General features: G+C 45.2%; 1 protein-coding gene across 1 annotated transcript in view; it reads left to right on the top strand.

Annotated features, from left to right (window-relative positions):
* Positions 1–23,540, top strand: part of MYBBP1A (MYB binding protein 1a) — a 61,062-nt gene continuing 37,522 nt past the window's right edge. The window contains exons 1-22 of the mRNA XM_026107313.2: positions 1–272; positions 404–499; positions 1,178–1,261; positions 1,663–1,737; positions 2,447–2,554; positions 3,627–3,817; positions 4,099–4,266; positions 5,608–5,725; positions 8,103–8,392; positions 9,141–9,248; positions 9,881–10,006; positions 11,248–11,454; positions 12,122–12,230; positions 12,626–12,713; positions 13,519–13,670; positions 14,384–14,476; positions 15,142–15,282; positions 15,866–16,030; positions 17,075–17,232; positions 18,111–18,245; positions 19,533–19,644; positions 21,910–22,041. Of these exons, the coding sequence (XP_025963098.2) occupies positions 63–272; positions 404–499; positions 1,178–1,261; positions 1,663–1,737; positions 2,447–2,554; positions 3,627–3,817; positions 4,099–4,266; positions 5,608–5,725; positions 8,103–8,392; positions 9,141–9,248; positions 9,881–10,006; positions 11,248–11,454; positions 12,122–12,230; positions 12,626–12,713; positions 13,519–13,670; positions 14,384–14,476; positions 15,142–15,282; positions 15,866–16,030; positions 17,075–17,232; positions 18,111–18,245; positions 19,533–19,644; positions 21,910–22,041 (3,066 nt within the window). The 5' untranslated portion in view covers positions 1–62. The remainder of the gene's footprint in view (positions 273–403; positions 500–1,177; positions 1,262–1,662; positions 1,738–2,446; positions 2,555–3,626; positions 3,818–4,098; positions 4,267–5,607; positions 5,726–8,102; positions 8,393–9,140; positions 9,249–9,880; positions 10,007–11,247; positions 11,455–12,121; positions 12,231–12,625; positions 12,714–13,518; positions 13,671–14,383; positions 14,477–15,141; positions 15,283–15,865; positions 16,031–17,074; positions 17,233–18,110; positions 18,246–19,532; positions 19,645–21,909; positions 22,042–23,540) is intronic.

The raw sequence follows: 23,540 nt of genomic DNA, 5'->3' as shown, positions 1-23,540 counted from the left end.
CGCGCTGCCCCGGAAGGGGCGGGCTGGGCCGGCGGCGGCCCCACGTGCGCGGCGGCGGCGGCATGGCGGAGCGGGAGCCCCAGGGCGGCGGCGGCGGCGGCGGCGGCATGGCGGAGCGGGAGCCCCGCGGCGCGGCGGGCGCCGACCCCCGCGGGGTGCTGCGGCAGGGCCGCGCCTTCCTCGACCTCTTCTGGGACATCGCCAAGCCCGAGCAGGAGGTGCGGCTGGCCGCCACCGAGAGCCTCCTGCGGCACCTGCGGGACGGCGGGAAGGTGAGGCCGCGGCCGGGGCCGGGGCGGGGGGCGGCGCGGCTCTTGCCCCGCTCCCCGTCGGCGGCGGCGGGGCCGGGGCGGCGCGGGGAGAGGCGGAGGCGACCCCGCCGCGGCCTGGCTCTCTCTTGCAGGCCGACGAGCTGCAGTACGCCCTGCGGCGGCTGGTGGAGGGACTGGCGGCCACCCGCGAGGCGGCGCGGCCCGGCTTCAGCCTGGCCCTGGCGCAGGTCAGTGTTGGCGGGCGGGCGGCCCTCGGCGGTGCCCGGCTCCTCAGAGCCCCGCAGCAGCGGAGTTGCGGCTCGCTGGTATCGTGCTCACGCTGCAGCGCCCTTGTGCTGCTTCAGGGGACGCCCTGCATTTGCGAGATTTGGCCGGGTTTTGAAACATGCTGCGTTTAGACCTGTTGGGACTTCCTAACGCGGGCTTGCTCCTGGTGCGGGGATGCTTTTTGCGGGAGAGCTGGGAAGGCGGCCTTTAACGTATGCTGCAAAATGTTTTCTGTGCTCTTTGAGTATGTGGCATATCCAGGTGTCCTGGCAGTTGGGTCATCAGTGGGACTTGACCCCGTGTCACCCAACAGGTTGATCACGCAGAAGAGCCCGTGTCCTTCCCGCTTAGATCAGGGCCTTGCCTGTGCTGCGAAGTTTGGGTGGTTCTGTTTTGGGGTCGTGCAGTTACAGCAAAATGCTCTCATGTCATAAAAAGAAAAAAAAATCAAATCAGCCGGTGTATTTACGTCTAACTAGTTCTTATTCTGACACACATTTTCCTGATCTGGGCGCGCTCTGTTCTGGCCTAATAAAGCAGCACGTCTCGTGTTCTGTTCAGCTCGGCTTTGGCTGAACTCCATAAAGCATCTTAGGATGTAAGGACTGCAAACTGTAGCACCTCATCCATCTCCCCAGGTTTTGCAGGCTTTTGAGGAGATTCCAGTGTGCAGCGTCCTGGAACAGATAAAAGAAAAACACAATCTGGAAAAAGTGAAAAAGGTAAGTGGGCTCATAGCAGCACCAGCCAACAGCTAGGTTAAATTAAGTGTTTTCTGTTCTTTGAAGGTTTGACATCTGGATACCATAGCTTATGGATTTCTTTCTAGGATAAATGACTATAACGGGACTTGAAATATTTGTAAAAACTGGAAGTTGGTGGTATTGTCACGTAGCCCTGTCTTAGCTGAGATTTACAGGCGTGACTGAAAAACAGTCTAGGGTAATGGTTCTTAAACATAGTGCAGGGGGTTTGCTCTTGGCTGTGTTATCTCTATATGGAAGGACATTCAAGACCAGATCTTCCAGCCAGTTCGTTCTACTGGTAGGAGCTGTAGATGAATGTGAGATCTAACCTGTCAATGGGGTGGATCACTACTGTGATTTTTTTTTCTTCTTTTCAGAAACTTGTGAGAAATGCTGCTTTTGGAAACTTTTTTGGAGTTATGGCTCTGTTTCAATCAGGCCGGCTTATTAAGGTAACGTTAGTGTTGTTATGGTATTTGTCAGTAATATTTCTGGAGTTGTCTTGAAATGGAGAGAGGATCTAGAGAGAAAGGCTGGCTCACTGGCTAGTGCATGAGATGAGACTTTGGAGCATCAAGTGCAGTTCACTTCTTTTGCCTTTTCTGTAGGCTTTTTATGCCTTTTAAATGTCTATTCCTGATTCGTAACAGAGGTGTTAGCATTGTGTATTTGGAAGTGTGTGGCAAGAATCAGTTGTGAGATGCTTTGATGCTTGTGTAGAAGGGATCATATGAATCCAGAAGTTAAGAGCTGGTCACCAACAGCTTAAGCTTCATGGTAGAAAACTGTGATGTTCTCAGCTGGAAGTCAAAGATGGGAAGAAAAGAAGAAAAAGGATGTTGAAGAAAACTTGCATAGATGAAATAATAGTAAATCAAGTTTGGGAAGACTGGATGAAGCTGGGGAGGTAGATGGATTAGGTGATTGCCAGAAATGTAAGAACTGTGTCGGATAGTACAGGAAGTCCCTACTTCACCTGGAAGGAAGGGTTCTTTTCTCATATACAGCCAGAAGACACCATATTGGAAAGAACTGAGTTGTGTATCAGGAAGCAATTGTGTAGGCTTCTTACTGTAAGTAGACATGTGAGTCTCAGAGTGTATTATTAGCTGAGGCTTCAGCTTAACCTTAGATATATATTCTCTATTTTTGACTTTCCAGGACCAGAAAGCTCTGCTGGAGAGCATCCAGCTACTTCAGCAGTTGGCACATCACCAAGCACACCTCAGAGATCTCCCTGGAAAAACTCTTGTTGACATCCTTTCTGAGGTATAGACGCCGTATGTGTTGGATGGCAGGGAGGACTTTGCTTAGACGACTGCTTTTTCATTGGTCTGTTCATAGTTGAAAGTAAGAGGAGGGGTTGTGGAAGAGTGAATTTAAAATGCAACAGCTATTTTCTGTATTTGTCTGTGGGCAGATGCCTTTATTCTGCAAAGGAAGCTCTAGTTTAGCTTAGTCAGCTTTTGTCACGGACAAACACTTATTCTGACTTTTCCCAGTTGACTTGTTTGGGTGGCACATTAGACCCTCTGCTCTTTTGAAGACAGATGTGCTGAAAACTGTGGACAACAAAGCTCCTCGTATGTGCCCCAAATTTCTAATTCGTTATTTGGGCCCAAGGCTGAATTTTGGGCTATCGGGAGTGAAAGGGATGTAGGAACAGGGAGTAAAGGAAGTCTGAGTGGGTAGTAAAAGGAAAAAAGTGTCTGTTTATTTCCTTGGTTTGCATGGATATTGTTGGTAGTCATGAAGACTAACAGCATTAAATCAAAATTAAGCAATACTTTATATGGAAATATTCCTGGTCATCTAATCTTGATGTTAGGTTTTAATGTATTTTGAATCCTATCTTTTAATAAATACACATGAAAGCAGTTTTTATGCTTTTTCTATTTTACTGAGGAAAACATTAGATCCAGTTTCCTCTAAAACATCCAGTGCTGTTGTTTACCAGTAAATCCCATTGAAATAAGTAGCTCTTTTTTGGGGTAATGTAATCAGAAGCTAATAGAAGAGTGTTTTGTCCTCCCATGTGCTGCATGACAGTACAGACAGGAGCAGTTGCAGCTGGAGTCAGTGGACAGAATTGCTATTTAATGACAACATGTTGTCCTACTCCACATGGTTAAACACTTGGGGCCTGTATGGCAATACTGGACACAAATTCACTGTTTATTTTTGGCTGCATCATCATTAAGAGAATTTCTAAAGTTTCCAGAATAGCATGGGTTTTTAAAACATCTGCATGGTAGGGCATTTTACGAACGTACTGCAGAGTGAGGTGATAAAACACCGTCAGATGTTTCTTGCAGGCTCTCTCATCTGCATTCCTGTTTAGGTTCCTGAAGCTGTGTTTGAGGAGGTGCTGTTTGGCATCTTGCAAGCTGACCTCACTTCAGCCTTCAAATCTCCAGAGAACTTGCATCTTTTGCTTGTGGGCATACAGAAGTTCCCTGGTGTTCTAAAACCTAAAAAACTGAAGAAGTTGTTTGGCTCACCTACTATTGTAAATGAGGAGAACATTCCCAGGTAAGTTTTTGTGTAAGGAACATAAAATGCAATGTCCTCAGCCTCTTGTCTGGCAGTGAGAGAAATGTAGCTTTCATTCTGATACCTGCTTGTATTCACCAAGTGCTAAGAGTTAGCTACTCACTTTTGCACAGGTTCCCAAATTATAGCTCTGCTCTTCCTCCGAAGAGGCACTGGAAATGTTCTGCTCCCTTCAGCAGGATGAATTTGGCTTTCATCAATCCTCTTCCAGGTCAGATCTCTCACATTATATGTTTTGTCTTTATTTTTTTTCCCCCTAGACTTGTAGAACTTCTGCAAAGTGCCGCCAAGTCTGAGAAGAAGGACAAGAAATTGCCCAGCGTAGGGTATGATTTGCTACAAGTTTCACTGAGGGAAGGTGCCTTTGAACTCTTCTGGAAAGAAGCTGTGGAGAATGGGCTAGCCAAGGAGAAATCAGGACCTGTGAGGTTTGTTTAAAACAAGCTGTTTTTTGTTTTCAGTATTGTCTGATTATTATGTTTCTTGCGCTAGTCCTTCTGCTGCTGTGAGGTAGGATGGAACAGATGATTTTTCATGAAAACCGTGAGAACATATGCTTTTGATTATTCAGGTATTCATGGGAAACTGGATAGGAAACCTAAATCCAGGAGTTATCAGTAAAACTTCTGTTAGAATTGTGACATATAACTACTTTGGGCTTAAATGTAATTAGGGCGATGCATAAAGGTGATGAACTTCATCAGGTGTAAAGGTGCTAGCTTGCTCCTGCAAGACTAAGCAGAGCTGTCTCTCTCCAAGTATTTGGGAGGGACAGTTGTTCTGCATTGCTGTTTTAGCACTACAGCACTACAGCTTGTAGACAAACTCTATTTCTAAAATTTGTGTTTAGTATTGCTGAGTTTATGCTTTGTTGGGTGGGCTGAATTGAAATGCCTAGGTATTATTGGGCTCCTCTGCTTTGGGGTCTGACATGGTGCATGTTTTTAAATAAGATATGGCTGTGATTGGGAATCATAGCAAGTAACTATTTCAGCTTTTTTTAAAAGACTAGATATTTTTAAGATTCTCTGAGATGTCTGTTAGGTCTGGTGCTGTATAAAAATACTGCAAAATCTTTTAATACAAATTTATGATCATTTTGGAAGAGCATCGTTTAATTTGGACCATAGCAAGGCAGTCTGTGGCCTGGTTAAAATCTTTCTTAGATCAAGAGTTGAAGAGTTGTAGGACTGCACTTCTAAAGAATTTTATTATTACATGAATGTCACTGTGAAAGGAAACTGTTTTCCAAGCCTGGGCAGTTTAAGTCTCGTGTTACTTGGCTCAGATCAGTATCTAGACAAGTCTAAAAATTCCCTTTGTGTGCTCAAAAGTATTGCTTTTTTAGCCTGGTTTCCTAGGAAAATGAGGCTGATGCTGTCTATCTAATAACTCAACGCTATTGGGCAATTTTGGTCAAATTTGGCAGCAAGTTGCGAATGTAGATAAGTTCTTACAAGGTCTGTGGAAATAGAAACCTGGGGAGAAGAAATCCAGAAAGTGTCTTGATTGAAGGAGGTGCTGGTGAAGACTCATCTATTTCTAGAGACCAGAGGACACGTTATGGGGAGAGATCTTACAACTTTCCCGGTCACAGGGATAGCTTATGGCAGTAGGACTTTTGAACACTGGTGGGCGGGGTATTTTTGACTTTCTTTTTTGCATGCTCTGTGCAGCCTACCCCACCACCACTTTTTCTCTGTCTTATCTTTGTGTGTGATTTTACCGCTGTGCCTCTACCTGAGGGAATCTGCTTTGTTTCCACGCAGCTACATGTGCTACCGGTTGCTGGGCAGTGCTCTCCCGTTGTTGTCCCTGGATCAGCTACGGATGGTTCTTAAAGGGAGGGTGATGCAGCGCTATGGAGAACATGTGGTAACAACTCAGGTAGGTGTTCTGAGAATACCGCGTGCTTAGGGTTAAAGGCACTGTATTGAATACCAAATCCCCCCCTCCCAAATCCCGGTTACTGATGTTTTTGTATAAGTAAAGTTTAAGTGGTTTTAGACCTTTGACTTTTACGAAAAGCAGGGTTATTGTATGACTGGTGGTTGTAACAGGCTGAGTATAGACTGTATTTGATCTTCATTGCCTATTGTGTATTGTTATTCTGGCTTACTTTAGGGGGTTTTGAAATTGTTCAGCACTGACCCACCTGCTTTCATCAATGTTGCTGAGAAAGCTCTAATGATGGTGGAGGCAGGGCAAGGGCTGCCCTCAGCATATTGACAATGTCGTACGTCAACCTTTAACAGTGCTTTTGATTTTGCATGTCCAGAAGCTTCTTTTTTAGCTGTCATTGTGCTGGATGCTGCATGAGCATTTGAAGGCAAAAGCAAAGAGGGAGAACTCATGCTTTTGTGTACTTCACTGCTGTTTTTGCTTAAATGCAAACTTGATTTGGATATTGGATTTTGGAACTCCTCCTCTCTCCCTCCCTCCTGGGAAGAAAACAAGCAGCACAGCCCTGCAATAAAGGGAGGAAGAATAAAAGGGAATACTGATAAAAACAGACTTTGGCTTGGCTTTTATTGCTAACTTAATGCTAATCCCTCTGATGTGGGCCTCAAAGTTGTTGCCTTCTTTGGGAGAGGAGGAACTTTGCAGTCTTTCTGTCCTGGTACTAAAATAACAGCAGAAATGCAGTTTTTCTCTGGAAAAATGCTTACCATGGTGCCTCCTTTAATGGAACAACTTTCTCCAGGGCTTATCTGCAGACTCAGTTGTTTTATTGTATCTTGTTTTGTATGGCTCTTGCAGAGTGAACTAGGCTGTGTTCTTCCATGTGCATCAAAAGATTTGTTAATTTAATTTCTGTCAGAAACATACAAACTTGCTGAAGACTAAAGCACTGACTAAGCTGAACGTGATGCCCTGAGTACTGGTGATGATGGGGAAGTAGGAAAGATCTTAGGCTGATTTTTTTGTTCCTTAGTACGGCTGTTTATTTTGGAAAGCAAACACTGTTATCTTACACTTTCTTCTGGAATCCTGGTTGGTGTTGGCGATGGAACTAGATTAAGCTTTAGTCTGATATTGATTGACAATTATCATCTTCTCAAATCCATATTTTTAACAGGGGAGCACTTGATTTGCTTTTATTGAGAGATGACTGATGAAATCCCTGTTGTGAGTTATTAGCCTGTTTACAGTAAAGATTGTCCTGGAGTTTTTCTCATGGCTTTTTTCCTGATGCACAAGTATGGACTTACCAACAGAGTGAAAGCAGGAGCTTGCTGGGTTGTGTTTTGTATGAAGTCTCTTGCAGTGGTATATGTGTTATGCTTGGATGGATTTGCAGTTCCTTAGGTATTTATAGACCTCTTATTTAAAGAGCAGTGTTCTCTAGACTTTCATTACCGTTTCTGCTCCCGCCAGGTCACTATATTGAACATGACACTATACAAAACAAGTTGGTTTATTAATTTACTAAAGTTTCATTACATTTTTGGAAGGAAGCCACAGCTTGCCCTCTTTAAGGTTTCTCTAGTTATACTTTTGGTTTTTTCCAGAACAAGTGAATGGGGAATGAACGCTGCGGGCTGTGAAAGAACACCGGGAAATGGGACTGTTGGGTGAAATGGGACATGTCCTGGTAGTCCATGTGCTGGTGGATGATATTCCAAAGCCAGCAGCCAGCCATCTGCACGCTACACAGAGCAGTGGCAGGACTGAGGATAGGCCTTTGCACAAAACAGCAGCCCTTCAGAACATGGTTTTTAGGTTTAAGTTGAACCTGACAATTCCCCCCTCCTTTCAGAATACCTCACCACTTCTGAAACAGCAGAGAGAAAAGATGGAGTTTCTTCTACGCACTGCAGGTTATCAGGCTCCAGAGCTACTAGGTGAAAGCAGAATTGATATAGGGGCATTTTTTGAATAAAGGGAAAAACAAGACAGATGATGTGAGAAACTTCTGGGGCTCTCCCCCAAAATAAGAATCGGTCAGCCTATGAGCTTACCTGCACTGGCCAGCAGGTAGTCCAGCCTGCTGGAGCTTGACTGTTTGGGAAAGTCCAAACTGAAGCGTTGACATTGGTACGTGCCAGGATTCTGTGGCTGCCTCCTGGTATGTATGTGAGGAAGCAGCTTGGCTGACCGTGAGATGAAATTGATGGTTTGCAGTATCCCTTATGATAAATGTTCAGACAGATGACTTTAATTTTCACATAGCAATCAAATCTGTACAGTGATTTGAGTTCCTATAGACACTCAAGACTCAGTACGAGTTTTCTAACCTGCTTGTTTGGACTGTGTGTTTCAGCTTCCGGACCGATTTAAATTTGCTCCAGAGATGGAAGCATATGTAGACACATTTCTGAACAGCTGTGATGATCCGGAGAAGCAGCTGGCAGTGATGATTGGCTTCTCTACTCTCACCAGTCAAGGTTATCCGGTGGTGCCCAGCATTTGGAGGGTGGTGAGACACCTGCAGCCAGTGGCATTGCAGAAATACATCGATTGGCTCAAAGCCATGTTCCTTAGGCCAGATTTGGACTGTTGTTTAGACTTTTCAACTAACCGGCAAAAACAGAACCAAGAAAACGTAAACATGTGAGTGTATTAGTGATGCACTTTCCTCTTCTTTTCCTGACTTATGATTAAAACAGCCACCTGTGCGAAGTTTGGTTTGGGCAGCCAATGTTTGCTGTAGCTGATTCCCTTGCCATGAGCAGGCCATGGTCTCTTGTTCTGTTTCCTCAATCCCGGAAGATTTAACTCTGGCATCAGACTCTTTTGGCAGGGCAAGACAAACATAGCAGATGACTTAATTCCATGTCCCAGGAGTAGCCTGTAAACATTTGCTATGTGTTAGTAGCAGTTTCCTGCTAGGAAAACTTCTCAGAAAAATGCTTTATCCACCTTCTTGGCACTGCCCCTTTATGTTGCTGTGCAGTGAATATCCCAGCTTGGTGCTGTGGGTACTGGGATGCTTGCGGGCAGGCCTCTTTCAAATGATGTGAACTGTTAAAACAGCATGTCTCTGTGTTAGAACTTGTCAGTAGAATGAAATTATAGGTGCAGTACTGCAGTTTTTGAGGTGCTTTTTGGTAGAATGCAGTACCTCAGTGGAGTAAGATAGACCATCTTTTGCATAGGGAGAAGGTTATTTCTCTTCTTTTTTACCTGCTGGTTTCTTACTGCATGACCCACTTTGCCATCTTCACCATAAAGCCTCTGAAGGGCTGAAAGTCCCCACAGAACTGCATCTGGTGTCACCTCTTGCTGTAGTTGACTGTGTGGTTTGTGTAATTCAGTGTAGTGTTCAGACTACTGATTGTGTCCACTTGCTTATTGAAAGAGCTCAACATAAGATGTCTCGATTAAGAAAATGGATCATCCACCGACTTGTTAGTATCGTTGAAAGCCCAGTGAAGAAAGAAGAGAGCCTTGTGATGGACATTTCCAGGTGGGAATGATTTAAAGACTGTTTAATGTCACATGTAGTTGGAATAATTCTGTTTAGCCGAAATAGTGATATAGAGCTAAATTGTCTCCATGGAACTAGACAAATCGATCAGTGGAAATATTCCAGAACATCTAGTCATTTAGAAGACCAGGTTCTGTTTTCAAAAATAACTTATGCAAACTTAGCCATACTCTTGGCATAAGTAATTTAGGCACTTAAAATCAACTCAGCCTCATTTGTTTTCGGTAAGCTTTAGGTTCCTAGTTACCTAGAATGTTTTGAAGATGTTATTTCTAATCCTTGCATCAAATCTTGATGGTATTTATCTATCAGTTTAAATGTCTTGGAGAATATGATGCAAATCTGACAGCCTGAGATGGGTGCTGTACAGTGTTGCCTGAAGTGTTGCACTTCTACTTCTGTGAAGTCCTGAGCATCCTTCTCTTTTTACCTTGTGTACCTTGAGGAAAGGGGCTTATTGTAAATAGTGACATTTTTCAGGATATTCTTGAATAAAAATGCTAGGTAAATATGTGGTTTGGTGTTCTGTTTGGTTTGCACACGTGGGCTATTTTTGCTTTATTATTTTCAAGCTGACTCTTAATTTTTTTTTCATCTTCTGTCTGTTCTAGATTTTGCTTCTTCCATGCTTTCTTTGAGACCAAGAAAAAAGCTTCCCAAATACCTGAGACAAATGCCCTTCCATCAGAGCCCCTAGATGAACAGGCTCATTCACTGGCAGCAAACTACTTCTTTGGGTAAGGATTTTGCTTGCATGATTTAAGCTTGGAAATTTCTCTCCTTCCCTAAGGATAAGATCACTCCTGCAAATGGCATGGCAAGAGGTTTGGGCTTTTGAGGTGCTATTGGAGTGTTTCTTTTTGACTCCAGGAGCAGGAAATTACTTTTTTTAAAAAAACCTTAGAAATATTTCCCAAAGATCCTTAATCTGTGTCCAACAAAACTGTATTTTTGTATGGCAAACCTGCTGAATATGTGTGTGATGATCAGGTAGATGCAGAGTTGAGCTGGAACTGCTTTTCCTCATCTGATTTCTCTTGCCTCTGTTGCAAGCTAGAGAAGAGAGGTGGTGGCGACATGTGGGTTGCTGTTGGCTTTTTGTCCGCTGCGCGTGAGAGCTGCTGATTGATCCACAGCCCTCCCTGTACTGAGGGAAAAGGAATTGAACAACAGAAACAGTACTGTAATAATGCGTTTGAACAGGCGATTCCTGGGAAGGTGCTCCAGCCACAGTAGAGGGACAGCACAGGGCATGGTGGGACACAGAATGGGGAACACTTTCAAAAAAGGCAATAAATATATTTTAATTTATTAGTAAAAATGATTAATTGTTAATTTATTTTAATTTAGTGATTTAAAATATATAAATTCACTCAGTTTCCCCTGTGTTCCTGTTGCCAGCTGTAAGATGGTAGTTCTTTCCTTCTTAAGCTGAAATCCCAATGAGGAGAGAGCTAAGAAGAGGCAAAACTGAGCTAGCTTTGGGTCACTGAGACATGGCATAGTGCAAATTAGGCTGTAGAGGATAGCTGTCATTACATTTTGCGCTGTGGAAGAGAGTAGCTTATGAATAATGTCAGTCAGTAGCTTGACATGTCTGTTTAATTCAAGAACTGAGACCTAGATTTCGAGTGCAGATTCCACTTGGCACCTTGCTTTGTGTTTCCCATGACAGAGCAGTGAATAGAGTCAGTTGTTGGCACTGGTCCCCAGTTTGGCTTTGACAAATTTGGGTCAGCACTAATGACAATATGTTATAATGTTTTTTACCATAATTTTTGCACCAAAGTGGTCCATTTGAAAATGTGTCCTTACTGTGCTTGGATACATGCACGGGTTGAAACTTAGGCCGTGAATCTGGGTTGAAGTGTGTGACCAGAGCTCTGAGGTGAGAGTGCTGTACCTGTCTTGGGTATTTTGAAAAGGAAAAGGCCATCTGGTTCCTCTCATGTGAACATGCTGGTTGCTTCCTTTGCAGGTTACTTCAGACTTTAAACACCCTAACTGTCCTGGGGGATACAGCAGAGGCTGCAGCCTTGAGGGAGAAGCACATCCATGGCGTGACTGCAGATGGGAAGCTGTGGATCTTTCTCCTTGTTGAGTATGCCAATGAGCTGCTTTCCAGTGAGAAGCATGTCAAAGCTGTGAGGCCTTTTACCAAGGTGCAGAGGGATGCCTGGGAGAGGTGAGAGGCTTGGGAAGCTGGGTGCTGAGTTGGTGGGATGAGGAAGGTGGAAGAGCCCTACTTTTAGCCTCTCTTTGGGCCAATATCAGCATATTGCCTGTATTTTCCAGTTCTCCTCTAACTGTCCTGATTGCTGTAGTAGAACCATTTCACAGGCCATGGCAGTTCTGTTTCTTCCCTTTGTTGAGGATGCAGCACCTGGGACTGGGTTTTGGGATGCCTTCTTGTTCCCTCTCACCCCACTCTCTTCTTGTTCTTTCTGTGTGTTAAATGTCTGTAGGTGGCCATGTCCTTTTCTGTTTTCATTCATAGTCATTCTCCCAAACTCAATTGCAAGTCTGCTAATTTTTTCTCCTAGTGACGTCTGTTCTGAGTTCCCAGTGACTCTTAACTTGCCCTTTTCTGAACTCAGTCTCCCATGAAGGTCCACACCTTGACTATAGTGTTAAGAATTCAGCCTGTGCTCAAATGCAGAGGTTTTCATAAGCTGCACAGAGGCTGAGATGCTATTGTTAAGATTTTGTCCTACATGTGTAGGCCCAGTATCTATAAATTAAATGTCGAGTACAGAAAATGGTATAGTGGCTGTGGCTTTGGTTTTAGTTTGATCATAAGAGAAGATTCAGTGTTGTAATTGTGAAAGACTCATGAGCGTTTCTTTCCTCAGAACGCTCCAGTCTGTGAAGAATCTACAGAAGAAGGAAAATAAATCAGACAGTGCCAAAATCTTTGCTTTCCAGCAACTTCTGCTTTTAATGGCCATTCATCTTTTCAAGGTAACACCTCTGAAGCATATTTGAATGGTGTACAGTGGGCTGATAACTGCTGCGCTTTCTGAACACCCAGCTAAAGAGTTTCTTTGCGTTCAGAGAGCCATTGTTTTGAAGCCTCTAGCTTCTTAAATGGACAACTGGCAGCTAATGAGCTGCTATTCTTGTGCTGGCTATAGACATCAACTTATGAGGGCAAAGTTTGGCCTGAGCATTGGTTTTGCCCTTGACTTGTTGCGTGAGTGGAACAATTCCTTCTTTGTTTCATGTTTTTTTCTGCAAAGGGGTCATAGTAGCTGTACCTATCCAAGGAAGAAATGTTTGGATACAGGGTATATTCCTTGTGTTGCTGTTGGTAGCAGGGAATTCACAGGGCGGGGTGTTTGTTTGCTGTCAAACAGAATCCAGCTGAAACAATGGAACTTCTGAGTGACCTTCTGGACTGCACAGAGAGGGCGTTTAGCAAGGAACCTAAGAAAAAAAAGACTGGTGAGTCCTTCCTGCAGAAAGAGATGGGGTGGGATTATTGATGCTCTGTCGAAAGACAGACAGTGGCAGTTGTGCATTAGTGAAGCACTTCGGCAGCATCAGTCCTGGCTTGGTGCACTTATCTCCAGGAGAATTGCTCTCTCCTTACCTCTCCTTCCTTGTCTTTCCAAATCTCCCATTTCCTCCTCCAACTCTCCACCCACATCCCAAGTGGGTTGCACTCCTGCCCGCCCCTTACAGGACAGATGGGCTTCAGAGCTGACTATCAGTCAGATGAACAGCGGCTAGGGGAGTTCACTCCCTTTAAGTCATTGATCTGTGCTCGCTGAGAACTCGACCAAAGTGGCGGTGCCTGCCTGCCAGGGCAAAGCTAACGTGTTGTGGGCTTTCCTAACAGCCAGCAGGCCTGAAGCTTGCTGCTTTCAAAGCTCAAGCTCTGGGCAATCTGAATGTGCCCTGTGTGTGGATCCAACCTGTTAGCTGCTTTAAGCTAGTCCTGGTTTAGGGACTGGGGAGCTAGACTGAGACTTGGATCAGCAAAGAGCCTGGCTTGTTCTTATGACTTCCTCTCTAACTATGGTCTTACTGTTCTCTTTAAATCCCTGTATAAATTTGAAGGTACTGTGAAAATAACACCTATAGTTCTATGAGGGCTTGGTTGTATGTAGATCAGGGTTCCCAGACTTTTGGACTAATGGATCACTCTCAAACCCCAGCACTTTTCATGGTCTGCTACGATTCCAGATTTCATTGGAAACACTATGAAATAATATAATTTTGCTGACTAGCTGTTGTTCCTGTGCAGAGAACTCAGAGCCAGGATGGGTTGAGGTGATTGTGGAAATCCTTCTTTCCCTCCTTGCCCAGCCCAGCCTGCTCATACGTCGGATCTCCAAGAGCGTGTTTGGAAGGATATGCCCTAATCTGACGAAGAGAGGCCTGCAGCTGATCTTGGATGTAAGTGAGACACTTGACAGGATTTTACTGATTGCCTGGCTTGGCCTTAACAGATATAGAAGCATGTCTCCTGGCTGTTCTCTGTTTTGGGATTTAATAAAAGACTCCTTTATTTAGAAAATGCGTCTGGCATATGCACTACAGAATTTTAGAAGAGGTGTGCAAGACATTTTCTTTATGGGAGCCAGTGATCTGTTTATTTTTGGCTGTATTCTTTGGTAGTTTTAGGCTGAGGAAATTCCTGGGTCAGTTTTAATAGCTGGTAGGTTTTATACATGAGTATAAATAGTGACCTTTCTTTTTTTCTAGACAGGCTAAGCACAGACGTGCTAAAAATAGCTGACACTGAAAATCTGAATTGGTCACATCACTGAGTAAGGTGGTGTCTTCTGAGACCAGGATTGCAAAGATCAGCCGTCAGGCGCTTTATATGATGAATTTAGTACATAATTTGTAACAAATCAAAGTAATGATCTGTCTCCTATCTCTTCTGTTTTCTCCACCTTTTTGTTACTTAAAGAAAGAACTTAACACATCATGGGTTTCCATAAGTAGCTGGTACAAACATGTCATTTTAAGCCAGAAAGCTGAATGCCATTACTTATTATGTCATCATTCAACTGACTCATTGTGCTGAAATTAATGTCCATTGTGCACAAGAAATGCATCAAAATAAAACACTTTAAAAAACAAACAACCCCCCTTTTCTGCAGGTTCTTGACCCATACCAAGATCAGGATGAAGAAAGTGCGGTTGTTGTGATGGAAGAATCGGACAAAAAGGTCAAATCTGCACCGGAGGACACGGTAATTGATGCATCATTACTTTCACCAAATACTTTTCAGACTGGAACCATTTAAAAATAATCGTCCTTCTGATCTGTGGTAATAGACGTAATTGCATTTCTCTGTCTTAAATAAAATGGCTGCTGCTCTGTTAAGATTTATTTTCAATGTGCTAAGTGCAAATGTCATGTTGAAAGTGCATGTTTATTAGCCTTTTGGCCTTGAAGGAAAATGCTGTTGAAAGTATGGCTGTTTGAATAGATGACCTCCTGACAACAAATGACCATGTCCTGCAACTAGTACAGGCCTCTCTTTTTTGCAGCCGCAGACTGAATCATTGCTGTGATGCACAGCCATCTGCATTCAAAATCTTGAGTTTTAAGAGCTGCAAAGATTTGACTCATGAACTATTGTGAGCATTAGCAAAAAGGAGAGTAGGATAAAGGCTGTTACTACTTGGAGGCTTCTTTTTGAGATTCATTTAATATGTCAGAGAAGTCTGTATTATGTTCTGGTTTTAGGTCTTGTGAAGACCTGGTATCTCTCTTGTCTGGGGTGTCCTTACTTGTATCTGAGGGCTGTAGGCAAGGGTGGGCTTGTGTTTTTGTTTCTGAACAGTGACGTAACTAAGGATTGAGAAGGACTGGAAGAACTGTCGGCTCAGGAGATGAACTTTTCTTTCTCAGGATGATGAAGGAAGTGGGGACTCCTCAGATGAAGCTGGCTCTGAGGAAGAGAATGACAGTGGAGATGAAGATAAGAATGAAGAAGTTGATGAAGATTTTCGCAGTCAGCTGATGAATGTTCTCCAAGCAGGGAATGCATTGGTACGTTTTCACTGTCTGGCTTGATATGGATACGAGGGGAGTGTGGGGTGGTGAAAGATTATCTAATGCCCACATTCTACTTAAGCCCTTGCAGCGAGAGCCCTGTCAGTCATCTTTGTATGGCATTTGAAGCAGGAGGTCGATACCTTCAAAGAAAGCTGTGGGAATTAGTCACTTGTTATCTTATTTAATGTTAGTGGGTCTCGAGTGCTTTTGTTTGTCAGTTTTAGCCTGGTAGCTTGGATTCCTGCCTGTCATAAATGAGACTGATGGGAACTAAAGCACTGAGATGCTGCTGTATGGTGTCTGTATTGGCTGGCCTGTGCGAAGGAATGTGATCTCTGTAGGCCATCCTGGAGACTTCTTGTAGGAGGGTTGGAGTGTGGCTAATGATTTCTGTAAAGGCTACTGACATGGCAACATGTTAAGCTCTTTTACTGAAGGGGCAATAGCAGCCACTGTCAAAACCCCAGACCTCTTCCCTCTCCCAGTCATCGTCTCTTACGACTCTCAAGAGTGTTAGGAACTTTATTTTTGAAATACGTGAAATAACGTGTATTTTTTACATTCTAAAAAACAAAAGGGAGGAGATGAGAGCGATGAAGAGCTGGATGATGAGGCTATGATGGCTCTTGACAAGAACATCTCGGCCCTCTTTGCGGAGCAGCAGAAACGGATCCAGGCAAAGAAGGATGAGAGAGACAGGATACGGAAAGAGAAGATCCTACGGAGGGATTTCAAGATTAAGGTGGGAGATCAGTGTTTGATACAAAGGCCTCTGGCTTGCTAGCATGTTAGGTGTAGTCTACTGCGTGCAGTGAGCAACTTAGACTAAATACCGTGGACATTTACTTACGTTGTAAGCTTCTGGAGGTTGGGACTGGATTGTGCAGCACCTGGCACAACAAGATCATGGTCAGTGAATGGAGCTTCAGATGCTTACTTCTAAACAAAAAGCAGTAGATTGTCTTGTCAAAAAGTGAACAGTTTTTGTTTGCTAAACAGAAATGTTTCAGAGTATTAGCTCCCTCCCCCACCTACCCAAAAGTGCCTGTCAGTTTTTGTAAACTGGGCAAACTTGATGTACCGTAGCGTGACATGCATAAAACCCCTCTGGTAACTTTGCTTTCCTCTAGTTTGTTATGCTAATAAAATCAGGAGGATTATGGTGAGATTTCCCCCCCCCAGTTATTTGTGTCTGTAATACTAACCTTGGGCCACCTGGTGTCAGCATGGTCTGTCCAGGGTATTCGGCATCCAGGGACAGCTCCAGGCACTCTCTTACAGAAACATCTGGTATCAGATTAGGCAGGAGACTGAATGGTGTAGCAAGCCATTGGTTTTTCTGCATTTTTATTCTGATCCTGTGCAATAGGAAGCTGATTTTACACTCATGCACTGTCTGGAAGTCAAAGGGGGTTTGCGGGGGTGTATGTGTGAAAGCCATCAGTCAGTGGAGCTAGCAGAAATCTGTGCCTATTTACAGTGACTGCAGGTCTGGCCAGGTGGCAGTGATTCTTGTAACTGCTGTTGCTAAATGGTGTTTCTGCACGAAATAGTTTCAAACTTCTCATCTTCAGTTTCTCATGCATTACAAGTAACAGTGGAAAGTGCGTGGATCTCAGCTACAAGTGACAGTGGAAGATGTGTGGATCTCAGCTGCAAATATGGTCTTCTTCACCCGCCTCCCCCTGCTGTGTGCCCTGCTCCAGTCTGAAGGAGCTGCTCTGGATAGATCCATCATGTTTCCCTGTCTGTGTGAGTTCCCAGCTCATTAACTCTGTGTTTGCAGGTGCTGGATCTGATTGAAGTGTTCCTGAGTAAGCAGCCAGAGAACCCCTTGGTGTTCGACGTCATTGAGCCCCTGCTTCAGGTGATTGAACAGTGCATGAGCTCAGACTCTGACAAGCAGGAGGTCGACTTCCTCCAGAAGACAGCCCATATCTTTACGTAAGTGTCCTTAGTCCTTCAGTGCGTAGGCAGGGGCTTTTGATAGACACCAGCAGTCTTGGTTGAACCCCCCTTCCTGGAACCGGGTCTTTTTAAGATGGGCGAGAGCTGCTGTGCTTATGGATTATGTAGAACTGTTCCCCATCCCCAGTGATTAGTCATTACCCACAGGAAAACAGTCAGTGTTTGTGTTCTGCAGTCTGAGGGACTTCAGGTGCCAAACCTGTTTGCAGGTGGAATCCCATAGATCAAATGGTTGGTATTACAAGTGTAGTACTGTGTTGCTGAATGTCTCCACAGGCCTCTGAGCACTGAGTCAGACCCTGCAAGAGCTCCCCACGCTTGCAGAGTTGCTGCTGTGGCTGGAATGAAACTGCCCACAGCTCATTATTGAGCCAGGCAGAGTGCAAGTTCTCTCTGTTCACGGCCAGAAGTGAGGCACGATACAAGCTAGACACAGGCATACTGCATGTTGTGTGATATGATGTGTCATCTGTACATCACTCCCTGCCATCCCCGGCCCTCCTGTGAGGCATTTTCAGCACTGCTCTCCACCCACTGTTTGAGAAGCAGTTCTGTGGTGGCAGTGTTTGAGGCAGCCACTTTTACTTTGTGTGAGTTTTGGATGCGAGTTGACTCTGCTGCCTAAATAGCTGCTTGAAGATGAAGAGCAGTGAGTATCCCCACCCTGCTTGCTGCAGCAGTAACTGCATCTTTTGTTGCCCACAGCTAGCACTGGTTTTATTTTCAACAGTGGGAGACTCTGGGTTCCTCTAAGCCCAGTGACAAGGGTCCATAGCCATGGTTTCCACAGAGCTCTTTCTGTAGGTAATGGCTTTGGGTGCTCATGGCATGGTTTGTTCTTAATGCTCTTTTAGGAACTCTTTGTGTCGAGCTAAGCAATACTGCAGGAGACTGGATGCCCTGCAAGAAGACTTGCATGCCTTCGTGGAGAGGCTTGTGAAAAAAGCCTGCAGGCACACTGACTCTTCAGTGGCTCTCTATTATTTCAGGTGAGTGCTAAGAAAGAACTTCTCTGCTCTGTGCTGTGGGCAGGGCTGTGACCATGGCTGGTCTATAAGCAGGCAGTGTTGGACATTAAAACACTTCACACAGGTGAGAGACTTCATGAAAGCTGCATGCCAGCATCTCTATATTCCGTGAGGAATAGTCATCCTGGCAGTTTGAAGCATTTCCGGAGATGCCCTTTTTGTGGTGATCATCTTCTACAGGACCTGTGATACAGAAATGCTCTGGTCCAGATTTGCTAGGAGTGATGGGAAGGACTCCCTTGAGGCTTCATCAGGGAGTGATGAATTGCACGTGATTCAGATAGGGACGAGTATAATTTAGGGTCCATCTGCAATGATCATTCTGTAAATACTGTGTTTACCTGTCTCCACGATAGCATAACAAGGACAATAATGATTGTAGTTTCTGTCAGTACATACCAGTACTCGTTCCTTTGCTACTGAATGCAGGTGAATTAGGAGTCTCCCTGATAAGGCTGTGTATCTGCTAGGAAATGTGAGCAATCTTGCTGTTGCCTGGTGTAAAGGGAAACACCGTTTACCAGCAGGCTTTCTTGTGGCTTGCAGGCAGTTTCAGGAGGACTTTGGTACTCCTGTTTGGGATTTCCCAACAAAACTCGCTGTGTGGTGGGTACCATATGCATGTCAGCCTAGTGCCGCTGGGTGGCATTGGCTGTGCAGCACACCGAGCTCGTGGCTGTGCAGGAACCGTGGTAGTTCCTGGCAGCACAGCACTGGCTGCGTGTGTGCTGCACGGTCCCTGACGGCTTCCTGGTGGTGCCAGTCCTGAGTGGAGCAGCCTTCTGCGTGCCCAGGTAATGTGACATTTCTCAAAAACAGCAGGCTGTCAGCAGGCGCTCTCGGTTGGTCTGCCCGTGTTCCCAGGCCCGCAGCAGCCCAGGCTGAGAGGGCTGCGCTGCTGATTGGGCTGTGCAAGTCCTGAAATCCTGGACAAATGGAGAAATCCTCAAGCTGTGCTAATCAAAACTGACAGTGAGCAGCATGAATCTGGGGAAACCAGGATGTGAGGCTGATTGTGGGGTTGTCTCTGACTGCAGTGACAGACAGTGAATTGATGCTGCCTCCTTATATTTGCCTTTATCTCTGGCAGAGTGAGTGGGTTAGCCTGAGGGTCCTTGCAGGCTCTTTAACCTCCCTCAGTACAGAACAAGGTGCCCGCTTCGCTTGGTCTCCCTCCTCAGGTGGCTGGGTGGTGGCACCGTGACACTGTGGTAACTGCTACTTTCTACTCTTCCGTTTCTGTTTTAGTGCATCCCTATACCTGCTCAAAGTATTGAAGGGAAATGTGTCCGATAAGACACCGACTCCTCCTACCCCTCTGCCAAAGAAACAGAGCAGCAACACCCCGCAGGCTTGTCAGGTAAGACAGCAGGCTGCTCTTGCGGCCGTGTTTTTGCCAGTAAGCTCGCATTACCCTGTTTCTCTGAGTGGGCATCACTTATTCAGGCTCGCTCTTCCTGCTGCCTGCAGATACCCATCCACAGGCTTTCTTCCCCATCCCCTTCCAGCCCCGTCCCTCCTGTCTTTGCGGTGCCTGCTTGCACACAGCCACCAGGGGCTGCTGATGTACAGCGGATCTTAGGTTAATTGCCTAAAAAACGTGATGGGTATTTATGCTGCTCACCTGGATAGTTTGCTGTTTTTCCATTAACCTCTTCAGTCACTCAGTTTTTCTGGGAGAGTGTGGAGGAGCAGGGAGCCATGGGACAGTGATGAGTAAGAGTGAACTCCTGATCTCTCTGAGGTCTGGGCTGAGTTACGCAGGGTGAGGAGAGTGTGGAGCAGCCCTGATTTCAGTGGTAGCTGCATATGGGGAGGCTCTTCATCCAGTTGTGCTATCTGTGCTATCACTCAGAGAGCCTTACTGTCTTGTTCCCTTTCATCTACTGTCTCTGCTGAATTTCACATGTCTCTGAAGTTTGTGATCCTGTAAACTGGGTGGCCCAGGCCAGTCATCTCCACTAGAAGCTTAGGGAGCAAGATTTCTCTGCCTGCTCGTGCCTCTGAACTCCTCGAATTGTGTGCAGGAATTGGTGCCTTAATCCTATTGACGTTTTGTAGTGGAGGAAAGTAAACAAGGTTACCTCATGACAAGAGAAGAGCTGGAAATTCTAGACACTGAGACCTTATTTGGGGCTGAAAAGGTAGCCAATGTTTCTAAGGCTTAGTGAGAGACCAAGAGTGTTAGTCTGAGCAACTCTTGCTCTGTGCTGGGCCTTCCTGGTAAGAAAAACAAAGTGGGAGCTTTTGGTAATATAAACAATACACTTGATGTTGAGGCTAGGTCAAGAGGATGCTTCACAGCATCTTTGCGCAACTTCTCAGGGAAGGGTAAATGTGGAGGGACAGGGCTGTGGTCTTGTCCAGCCAAAGACGCAGTCAGCAGCTGAACTGAGTTGCTAGTTTGAGGGAAGTGACGCAGTTTGATGGGTGTGGTGCTGTTGGTGTTGATGTTGGGTTGAGGCTGGTGAGGCTTTGCAGGAGGGCACTACAGAGAGAAGCGTGACGTGTTTTCAGTGAGCAGCACTTTGCAAGCACACTCTAGAGCTTTTCAGTAAGCAGCAGAGAGATCCTATGATGCAGTGGCTGAATTTGGGGGAAAGTCTGTGACTACAGAAGAAATTCTATATACTAAGCAAGATCTGCGTGGGAGGGATCCGTTTTTTTTCCCTATAGATACACATCTCAAAGAAGTCCGAAGTATACTTCACTAGGAAACTGGGGTCATATATTTCAAGATCCACCTCCCATTCTCTGTTCTAGCTTGTGTCCAGCTGGAGCAGCAGTGGGAGTTTGGCCTGTGAACGGACACAACGTTAACATGGTTTTAGCTTGCTGCATGGCCTTGGACAGATTGCTTGGGCGGATGTGCACAGAAGACCTATCCACTGTTGTGAAAATCCCAGCCTCAATCTTCTGGCCTTAATTTTTCTTTCTCCCCTAGAAAGCTGTGTTTCACTGGCAGTAGGATAACAGTAGGGAAGGTCAGGATGTGATGCTGTGTTCCTTGTTCATCCCTGTGACATTAGTTTAGGTGTGTATGGACTGTGCCGGTCTCAGTTGGCTACTGCGTGTCTTGGTTTCTTATTGCCCACCAGAGGGGGACATTAGAGTATTTTACACACTTCTGGGATTTTTGGATCTCTGATCAGAGCTGGGGTTTGTCTGCTGGGTACCTAGAAATCATGGATATAGCTGCTAAGTATATGTAGCTCTAGACCTACAGATTCAGACATCACCACGGCTGAGAACACCATGCGCACAGTGCAGCTGCTGCAGGGATGGTCTCTGAGCGTGATGTCAACCTAGTGTGTGCCAGATATGCCCATCACAAACCTAGGAATACAGCTCCCACACTGCATGCTGTGTATGCAGTCTTATTGGAAAGCTGTGCTGCACTTCACTAACACGATCATACTGCTGTTGGCACTGCCATGAGACAACACTGGGGCCCACTTTGGCAGTTCTTCATGGCGCTGTGGCCTATGTCGTAATAAGCTACCAAAGGATATCTCGTTGTTGGAAAAATTTCAATGTGCCCTGGTAGAAATGATTTGCTTCATTGCTAGTGATTCATCCTTGCATTTTATTGGTGGTTTTTTTTTATTCTGCTTTTTCCCTTCAGCTTTTGAGCACAGGCAGTCTGGATGTGGACAGGGTGACTGTAATATATCAGGAAGCACTGACGCAGTTCTTGTCTAAACGAAACAGTGCCCTTACAGCCTCAATGTTCCTTGATCTTTTCAGCCGCTTCCCGGTAAGTGTTGCTACCTGTGTGGTACACTGTCTTCCAGTGGCTCTGAAGTGGAGTTGTAAGCCTGGAGAAAGTAGGGGGAGAAACTTGCAATTTATTGCAAGGCTTTTAAAAACTGCTCTAAGATTTTTGAGGATCTTCACCTGCTCAGCCTGCTAGTGCTGGATGTTTTGATGTCACTGCTGCAGAAGAGCAGGATCTCAGTTACGGCTTGGGTTGGGGATGTGCATGGAGGGTGCAGGTGGACAGAAGGTTGCTCTTTATAGAATGCCTTAAGAAGCCCTAATTTTCTACCCATATTCAAGACAATGTGGATGAACAAAGCTTGCACACAGGCAGCAGGGGCCAGCTTGGCTGAACAGCTAATGTAGCTCCTGTCCAGCTTTGCTCTGACTATGTGCACGCTCATTTTTCTTCTAAGGAGGCTGTAGGACATAGAGTCTAATTGGGGTCTAATCTGCAAACTGGATGTTCAAACAGTGTCAGCGTCCAAAATCTTTGGGGAATTTCCTGCAAACTTGACCCATGCCTGGACCTGGCCTCCCTTATGAAGACAGCCAGTTTTTAAGCAACAGGCCTTGGGTCTGAGTGTGGTGCAATACTTAAGGGGTTTTTAGGTCAGTGAGTGTGATGGGGCCAGTTGCCAAAAGCCCTTTCTCAAGCATCATCGACCTTTTAGAACTGATATCTGAAGGGAGGGTGGGAGGAGATGTAGGCTTGTGTAGCTGGGGGAGGATGATCCATACTTTCAGACTGCGAGGGAATCCATCCAAGAAAGAGTTCTTTTGCATACCAAGTTTCCTGGGACACCAGGCTGGGATAACACTCACACTGGCTGGTGAAACAGGAAGGAGAGGGGTCCTGTGTTGCTGACTGAAGCAGCATGCTTAAGATCTGCAGGTCTGCAGAGCTTCTGATTCTGTTCCTTGCAAAAATATATTTTAAATCTTTGAGCACTTTTATAAAATAAAGCTAATGCTTTATATATTGGCCTGTTTTAAGGTGAGGTTTTAACCACTTGCTAGATCTATCTATTTTAGTAGTTTCTTATCCAAAAAAAGCCATTTTGGGTAGTGTGGTTAGTATAGCCATCCACATAAGGTGTGAGGTGTGAACTGTGCAGCAAACTGCTGCGCATGCCTCGTCGGGGCCACACCTTCCACTGTGATAGATGGCGTTGGAGGTCCTCAAGCAAGGTGTTTGTAATCCGCTTGCCTTCTCATTTCTTGTGTCATTTTCTGGCTTCCTTGTGCCCCTAAAGCTTGAAGAATTTTACCTAGGAACATAAAAATTGCTTGTTTAGGACAGATAAGGTTCATCAGACTTAGTACTTTGTTGACAGTGACACCTTCCCTAGAAATTTTTTGATCAAGATGTGTTGCAGGCAGCAAGTTTAGGATAGCCTGTGAAGCTTTGCTCCTGAAACAGTTGTTTCTGGCCCCTTTTTCCTCCCATAGCATGTGGGATCAGATCTTTCCCCAAGCTCTGACATTCTCCAGTCC

The sequence above is a fragment of the Dromaius novaehollandiae genome, chromosome 19 (assembly GCF_036370855.1).
Source record: "Dromaius novaehollandiae isolate bDroNov1 chromosome 19, bDroNov1.hap1, whole genome shotgun sequence".
NCBI classification, from domain to species: domain Eukaryota; kingdom Metazoa; phylum Chordata; class Aves; order Casuariiformes; family Dromaiidae; genus Dromaius; species Dromaius novaehollandiae.
Note: the sequence above shows the minus strand (reverse complement) of the source record. Positions and strands in the feature narration are given on the sequence as shown.